This window comes from Dunckerocampus dactyliophorus, chromosome 21, assembly GCF_027744805.1.
Source record: "Dunckerocampus dactyliophorus isolate RoL2022-P2 chromosome 21, RoL_Ddac_1.1, whole genome shotgun sequence".
Lineage (NCBI taxonomy): Eukaryota > Metazoa > Chordata > Actinopteri > Syngnathiformes > Syngnathidae > Dunckerocampus > Dunckerocampus dactyliophorus.
The window spans coordinates 6,861,215-6,870,402 of record NC_072839.1 but is presented as its reverse complement, the minus strand read 5'-3'; the positions used below and the strand labels follow the sequence as shown (position 1 = coordinate 6,870,402).

The following is a 9,188-nucleotide window of genomic DNA, read 5'->3' as shown; positions in this document are numbered from 1 at the left end:
AATGTGAGAACACTAGAAAGAAATGCATTCTGAAATACAAAATGTGAGTTGTTGATACCAGCATTTTGTTAATGTTCTGGTAAAACAATGTTTTTTTGAAAAATATTATTTATTACAAAATTTACACTTAATCTCTGTGATCGGTATCGGACAATTTCACCTGTGGATGATTGGCATTCGTAATAATATTACATAATAAGGTAATAAGTCCAGTCCTGTCCTTCCATGACAGGAGATATGCGAGGTTACACATATCGGTATCAGTATCGGTTGATGAATCGGAAATTGAGAGTTGGACAATATGGGCTTATCAGTTATCGGCAAAAAAAGCCAATATCGGACATCCGTACTAAACAGAGATCACAAACAATCCAAGGCGTACAGTAAAGAAACAAAATGCAAAATGCAGAACTTTTTGTGTAAACAGCTTTAATCATTTTTTTGTCATTAAACATAGAAAAACTGCAAACTGCTGATTACAATTCTTTGATGCGTTTGTACATTCAAGATGCTAAAAACCAACGCACTGTAAGCTAATACGCGCGATATATCTGAACAAAACGTTAACTTTGTGTTATAGGTGACAAGCCAATTAAGAATGAGCTCCGGGCCGAGAATGGCCCTCGGGGCGCATTTTTGACACCCCCCCGCCCGGTTTACAGTGTTTCTTTTCAGGAAAGTGCAACAGTAAGTTTGAACAGTGAATGATTATTTAGTTTTTAGTAAAGGAAAGTGCCCTATTGGTTAAAGTGTAGCATTCCTAGTTTCAACTTGTATCCTATCCACTTTGTCCGTTTACTTATTTCACCAGGAAGGCCGAGTGTTCCCAGACGATGGAAGAGGCTCTCCGGGCTCTGGCTTCTCCTTGCTGTATTTGTTTGCAGAGTAGATGCGTAACACGAGGCACACTTCCTGTCCCTCACTTTTAATGTGTGTTAAAAGAAATAGAAACACAAGTATCGTCACACTCCATGTTTTGGCTTCCACGGAAGGGTGACTTGAACTATTTTCTGTTTCAGTAGATTTCATGGTGTCCGTATCGTAAATCCACACACAGAAGAAATCATCGATGAAAACTGTTCCTTTTCTTCTTGCGCGTCATGTCTGATCCAGGTATACTGACTCGGCGTCTGTTAAAACCGTTCGCATGTCCACTAGTGTGATCTTGAAGGGAAAGAAGACATTTTTGTGACGATTTGTTTCCCTTGTTTGCAGTAAATGACGGCAATGCAGTTCAAACGTTACCTCTGGAATTGGATACTTGGGTGGGTATGGTGCTTCTTCTCTCCCAAAATCAGACAGAGTGCCACATTTTGCATCTCCCTCCACCCAAAGGCCTTCATAAATCAGACCTTTGTCAGCATAGTAGAACTTTCCATGACCGCTTTTCTTGCCGTTCTTCCAAGATCCTTCATACCAGTTGCCATTATCTTAAAGAGGGGGTGAAGTTACATCTTTCATCAATCTATCGGGATCATTTTTCGATCTTTTAAGTACTTACCAAACTGCAGGACGCCCATTCCGTGCTCCTTGTCCCCCAGCCACTCGCCCTCGTAGACATCGCCAGTCTTATAGGTCAGTCTCCCCCAACCGCTACGATTGTCTTCACTCCACTCCCCCTCATAAACTGCAGTCGCATAAAAGAATGAACCATGTCCCTAAGAATATACATAAGAAGGAATGAATGTCAGTGAGTGTAAGTCCGAGTCAAACCTTTGGGATGTCAACATGCAATAACAATTGTCCAGTTACAGTTGCTGTTGTGCAAATGACATAGTTACGACAGAGTATTAGGGCCACATTAAAAAAAAACAACCAAAAAAACAGAGATTTCGAGAATAAAGTCGTAAATTTACGTGAAGAGCTACGCTGTATTTTCCCTCTGACTCGTAATATTACGACTTTATTCTTGTAAATTTACAACTTTATTCTTGTAATATTACAACTTTTTTTTCTCTCGTAAATGTACAACTTTTTTTCTCATACATTTACAACTTTTTTCTCGGAAATTTACGACTTTATTCTCGTAAATTTCTGAGAAAAAAGTCGTAAATTTCCGAGAAAAAAGTAAGTTGGAAATATACAACATTTTTTCTCATACATTTACAACTTTTTTCTCAGAAATTTACGAGAATAAAGTCGTAAATTTCTGAGAAAAAAGTAAGTTGGAAATATACAACATTTTTTCTCATACATTTACAACTTTTTTCTCAGAAATTTACGACTTTATTCTCGTAAATTTCTGAGAATAAAGTCGTAAATTTCCGAGAAAAAAGTAAGTTGGAAATATACAACATTTTTTCTCATACATTTACAACTTTTTTCTCGGAAATTTACGACTTTATTCTCATAAATTTCTGAGAATAAAGTCGTAAATTTCCGAGAAAAAAGTAAGTTGGAAATATACAACATTTTTTCTCATACATTTACAACTTTTTTCTCAGAAATTTACGACTTTATTCTCGTAAATTTCTGAGAATAAAGTCGTAAATTTCCGAGAAAAAAGTAAGTTGGAAATATACAACATTTTTTCTCATACATTTACAACTTTTTTCTCGGAAATTTACGACTTTATTCTCATAAATTTCTGAGAATAAAGTCGTAAATTTCCGAGAAAAAAGTACGTTGGAAATGTACAACATTTTTTCTCTGAAATTTTTCGACTTTATTCTCGGAAATGTACGAGAAAAAAGTAAGTTGGAAATGTACAACATTTTTTCTCATACATTTACAACTTTTTTCTCGGAAATTTATGACTTTATTCTCATAAATTTCTGAGAATGAAGTTGTAAATTTCCGAGAAAAAAGTATGTTAGAAATGTACAACATTTTTTCTTGGAAATTTACGACTTTATTCTCGGAAATGTACGAGAAAAAAGTAAGTTGGAAATGTACAACATTTTTTCTCATACATTTACAACTTTTTTCTCGGAAATTTACGACTTTATTCTCGGAAATTTACGACTTTATTCTCGGAAATTTATGAGAATAAAGTCGTAAATTTCCGAGAAAAAAGTAAGTTGGAAATATACAACATTTTTTCCTCATACATTTACACCTTTTTTCTCGAAAATGTACGACTTTATTCCCGGAAATGTACGAGAAAAAAGTAAGTTGGAAATGTACAACATTTTTTCTCATACATTTACAACTTTTTTCTCATAAATTTACGACTTTATTCTATGAGAATAAGATTGTAAATTTATTTTAGTGCTCCCTGTTTCTCCTTCCTGTCACGACGCACTTCTGCCACCCAGTTGCCGCTTTTATGGCATTTAAAATTGCTCTCAAGCCTTAATCCATTGGTGAGGAGTTGCATCATCACCTCCTTTAGCCTCCCGCGCCAAAAAAACTTAAAAGACGTGTAAATACGTTGTTGGGATCGGGCGTCGGGGCTTCTAAAAACGTATAACTGCGTCTTCGGTATTGAAAGACTTAATATTGAATCGTGCTTTGCAGAAATTCACTTCATCGCACACGGGTCTGGACGTAATTAACCGTGATAAACAAGGGATTACTCTATAACAAAAAAAACTCATCATTTCCCATTAAATGGCTCTAGGTTCTGAGTTGAAATTGATTTGATATACATACGTGCTTCATTCCATTTTTCCACTCGCCACAGTACTGCGTCACGTACGTCTTTGTGTCCGGTAGAAGTACACTATAGATGCCATGTCCCTCATGTTTCCCAAACTTCCACTCGCCATTGTAAAGGGCACCAGACATCTTCCACTCCTGGGTTCCCCAGCCTGAAATAGCCACAAACCAACACGGTAGAATACAGAAAACAACGCATTCTGTATTTCGTGGAAACATTTTTACTTCACTCACCATGTTTCTTGTTGTCCAGCCACTCTCCAGTATAGTTATCGCCATTGACTGAGAATACTGTTCCACGCAGCCCCGATTTCTTTGCTTTATTATCTATCACTGTGAAACGGCCTGGAATCTGTCGAGCTTTTTTCAGGAATGGCATCCCTGGGGTCACCTTAGTGAAAGACCTAGCTAGGACATAAATAGAACATTGGAACATCGGAGAAGTAATTGACATGTCGATGTCATCACTCAAATTACTTGATAATTACCTCCGCTAAGGAGGTTGTGTTTTTGCCGTTTTATCTGTTTGTTTGTGTTCAAAATAACTTGAAAAGTGATGAATTTGGATGACATTTTCAGCAATTGGCGGAAATTGGATGTGGGGGTGTCCCGGATCACCGTCGGGATCCAGGATTTTTTTTTAAAGGACTCTTTAACATTGCGAGATAGGACCATTTTCGGCATTTGTGCATATATCAGGGGTGTCAAACTCATTTTCATTGAGGGCCACATTGCAGTTGAATCTAAATAAGAATATAACCCCATAATAGGATTACACAGTTGCCCATGCATTAGATTATTACATTTGTACTAACAAATTGATGGATAACTTCGAAATGAGAAGTGAAGTGAGAATGTCATGGTGACAAGCAGACATTCAAGTATTTGTTTTTGAAAAATGCTTGGAATATCTTGCTGGATGGTTAGACAACACTGACGTTTGGAAGAACCGCATGCAGTGCAATTTTTCTGCCAAAATGACGGATCAAATACATTTAGAAGGGCAAGAGGTGAAGTGCATTGTTGACATGCATTATTCCAAGGGTTTCGCGGGCCGCGTAAAATGATGTAGCGGGCCACATCTGGCCCCCGGGCCTTGTGTTTGACACCTGTGGCATATACAGTAACTCCACAAAATGGTCAGAGCACTTGGAAAATAAAAAATACAGGACAAAACATCAAAGACTGATCCAGATAATGGAATAATTCGGATCCAGAACATGAAAAAAAACAGGGGACCTTTGGAATTTTCATTCATTCATTACATATCGCCGAGACACTGTGGAATCTGGAGCGTGCCAACGGATTTGTTGTATCTTCAAAAGCTATGCAGCTACAGTATATCCGGACGAAAACCGCCATTACAAAAAATGCGATTTTCGTGAATAACTACTGAACTAACATTGATATCATTCAGAATCCAATTGCTAATGGTATGTTTTCATGGACAATGAATCTAAATATGTATATAACATAAATGTAGGACTAATATTTATGGTATAACTCACAATATGGGCGGGGGGGCGCTTGGCGGAGGTCTGCGGCCTTTTGTAGTATAATAATGTTGGGTTTTATTCTGTATATTTGTTCAAACAAAACCAACAATTTAAAGTCAGTGCTTTTACTTTTCATAAAAACCTAACAATGACCACAGACTTTTGCGCAGAACTGTAAAAAAAATACAAAAAATGTACAAATTGCATTAAAAATGTGGTATAATGTGTTCAAACTATCACAATCAGGTTAACACTGAAGCTACCGAGGCACCCAGCCATTTGTATTTGAACATCAATGCATTCGGATGAACATCCATCTAGATAGATTGCATCTAGATCATGCAACTCGTACCTGAATGGAGATGAATGGAGTTTAGTAACAAGTACACGGGCGTGATGTCTGGTAGACTGAACTAAGCAACTCCATTCAGAAGATGGGAAAGGGCAGTGGAGGGAAATAAAACGATGTCATGAACTGATGTTTGGGGCTTGGGACAAACTATAATCACCCGTCCAAATGTACTGGCTTGTCTCAAAGTTGAGGAAACAAAGATGCTTGGTGTATTTTGGAACAGGACATGTTATTGAGGACGACCATGCTCATTGGAAAGGCGGCGAGCGCCATGACAGGAAGGTTCCTGAACGCGAACCGATGACATCACAGAGACTTTTGGTCTGTGACACCTGATGATGTCACGACGTGACAAGGAGAGTGACATCATTCAGAGTGCTTTTAAAAAAAGCACTCACTGCTAATGCTAGTGTGGGAGGAATGTGAGGCCGTTGGTTGCTACGGATGACACGGTAATGGCACTTTTTACGATATTGTACATGGACTGGAGGCGGGCGGTACTCAAAATTTGATTATCAGTCCGATACCAAGTACATGCAGGGCCAGTATCACTGATTCCAAAACTCTTTTCCAAGATTATTGACTGATTTTTGCCTTAAATTTGTTGATCATGATTACAATTTGAGGACAGGATTTTAGGCAAACAAAAAAAAAATGTGCCAGGACATTTCATTGTGGACCGTTTAACAGCAGCGGTATCGCAAGATCTCGTGAGATTAAAACAACTAGTCATGCGTGACAACTAGTCATGATCATAAATGAATGAATCTGAATGAACTCGATAATTGTGCCAGCTTCAGTGCATTGCCGTGTTTGTTTTCCTCGTCTCTCGCCTCCAAACAGGCTGTGCACCTTGGCGCGTTTGTTCCGTAGAACAACGGCAGTGAGCCCTTTCGTCAGTCAAACGGTCTCTTTGTCTCGGTGGGTGGAGGCGGGGCCACTAGCATACACACAGAGTGCAGAAGAGTAAGGTAGTAGAAATGATTAGTAGATCGCAATATATTGTTATATATTTTTTTGATGTTTTCTTAAAAGTAAAGTTAAAATCCTGTTTCGTCTCGTTCTCGTAGGCCCAATCTTGTGTATCGGCTTTTTTTGTGAACACCCCTAGTTAACAGTATTTAATACAACAATATAAGACATAAAATATAAGATAACAACAAAGCAATGTACTTATTCACTTGTATTACATACAAAATAATATAAAGTGTGCGTAACAACTAGTAAAAAAGCAAAAACTGCTATTGGCTCTTTTGGCTTTTCTCCCTGCCAAAGCCTTAACCTATTCCCCCAGTTTTGTAAACAGTATAACTATATATACAAATTAGAGGTGTCAAATTAGTGCATTAATTGTTGTTAATTAATTACAGTCATATTTAGTGTGGTTTTTTTTGTATCCCGTTAATCTAATCTTGAATTTCCAACTTTACGGTTTCTGTATGCAAGCTGCTTTCTTATAAAAATCAGCTTTTATGCGTTGGGCTTCCTGTATGTCAGTTGCTGAGGGTGGAAAACAAAGATCAATGACACCCTTAAGTGGACATGGATTGATTATCATTGAGTTTAGGCTTGTTTACTATCAGCTGATGGGCTCCCATTGTAGTTGAGAGGGCAAGGTGAGGAGCGGTGAGTAGCAGAGAAGGGACGTGAAAACAGGAGCATGCTATTGGCTCCTATTTGGTGCCACGTTGAAAAAAAAATCTGAGATTTTGAGAATAAATTAAGAGATTTTATTCTTGTAAATTTACAAACTATGACTGAGTAAGAGGGCCATATTGAAAAAAAGCTGAGATTTCGAGAAAAAAGTCATAAATTTAGGAGAAAAAAGTCGTAAATTTACCATTTTATTCTTTTAATTTACAGACTACAACTGAGTATTAGGGCCACATTGAAAAAAATCTGAGATTTCGAGAATAAAGTCGTAAATTTACGAGAAAAATGTCGTAAATTTACCATTTTATTCTTTTAATTTACAGACTACAACTGAGTAATAGGGCCACATTGATAACAATCTGAGATTTCAAGAATAAAGTCGTAAATTTACGAGAAAAAAGTCATAAATTTACCATTTTATTCTTTTAATATACAGACTACGACTGAGTACTAGGGCCACATCGAAAAAAATCTGAGATTTCGAGAATAAAGTCGTAAATTAACGAGAATAAAGTCGTAAATTTACAAAAAAAAGTCGGAAATTTACAATTTTATTGTTTTAATTTACAGACTATGACTGAGTATTAGTGCCACATTGAAAACAATCTGAGATTTCTTGAATAAAGTCGTAAATTTATAAGAAAACACTTGTAAATTTACAATTTTATTCTTTTAATTTACAGACTACGACTGAGTAGTAGGGCCACATTGAAAACAATCTGAGATTTCGAGAATAAAGCTGTAAATTTACGAGAAAAAAGTCGTAAATTTACGATTTTATTCTTTGAATTTACAGACTACGACTGAGTATTAGGGCCACGTTGAAAAAAACCTGAGATTTCGAGAATAAAGTCGTAAATTTCTGAGAAAAAAGTCGTAAATTTACGATTTTATTCTTTTAATTTACAGACTACGACTGAGTATTAGGGCCACATTGAAAAAAACCTGAGATTTCGAGAATAAAGTCGTAAATTTCTGAGAAAAAAGTCGTAAATTTACGATTTTATTCTTTTAATTTACAGACTACGACTGAGTATTAGGGCCACATTGAAAAAAACCTGAGATTTCGAGAATAAAGTCGTAAATTTACGAGAAAACACTCATAAATTTACGATTTTATTCTTTTAATTTACAGACTACGACTGAGTATTAGGGCCACATTGAAAAAAACCTGAGATTTCGAGAATAAAGCTGTAAATTTACGAGAAAAAAGTCGTAAATTTACGATTTTATTCTTTTAATTTACAGACTACGACTGAGTATTAGGGCCACGTTGAAAAAAACCTGAGATTTCGAGAATAAAGTCGTAAATTTCTGAGAAAAAAGTCGTAAATTTACGATTTTATTCTTTTAATTTACAGACTACGACTGAGTATTAGGGCCACATTGAAAAAAACCTGAGATTTCGAGAATAAAGTCGTAAATTTATGAGAAAAAAGTCGTAAATTTACGATTTTATTCTTTGAATTTATAGACTACGACTGAGTATTAGGGCCACGTTGAAAAAAAGCTGAGATTTCGGGAAAAAGTCGTAAATTTACGAGAAAAAAGTCGTAAATTTACGATTTTATTCTTTTAATTTACAGACTACGACTGAGTATTAGGGCCACATTGAAAAAAACCTGAGATTTCGAGAATAAAGTCATAAATTTACGAGAAAAAAGTCGTAAATCTACGATTTTATTCTTTGAATTTACAGACTACGACTGAGTATTAGGGCCACGTTGAAAAAAACCTGAGATTTCGAGAATAAAGTCGTAAATTTCTGAGAAAAAAGTCGTAAATTTACGATTTTATTCTTTGAATTTATAGACTACGACTGAGTATTAGGGCCACGTTGAAAAAAACCTGAGATTTCGAGAATAAAGTCGTAAATTTACGAGAAAACACTCATAAATTTACGATTTTATTCACAATTTACAGACTAGGACTGAGTATTAGGGCCATATTCAAAACAATCTGAGATTTCGAGAATAAAGTCATCAATTTACGAGAAAAATGTTGTCAAGTTATGAATTTGCCCGAGACACCTGTGAAAAGGGGGGTCTTATGTGTTTTAAATGTGTTTTTAATGTGTCCCTAATACT

General features: G+C 36.2%; 1 protein-coding gene across 1 annotated transcript; it reads right to left on the bottom strand.

Annotated features, from left to right (window-relative positions):
* Positions 1-457: 457 nt before the first annotated feature.
* Positions 458-9,100, bottom strand: LOC129174186 (MORN repeat-containing protein 3-like). The gene is made up of 5 exons (XM_054765897.1): positions 3,835-9,100; positions 3,595-3,752; positions 1,502-1,658; positions 1,246-1,430; positions 458-1,164 (listed from the first exon to the last, which is right to left on the bottom strand). The coding sequence occupies exons 1-5, from the start codon at positions 4,052-4,054 to the stop codon at positions 1,099-1,101; spliced, it is 786 nt and encodes a 261-aa protein (XP_054621872.1). The 5' UTR covers positions 4,055-9,100; the 3' UTR covers positions 458-1,098.
* Between the last annotated feature and the right edge of the window lie 88 nt (positions 9,101-9,188).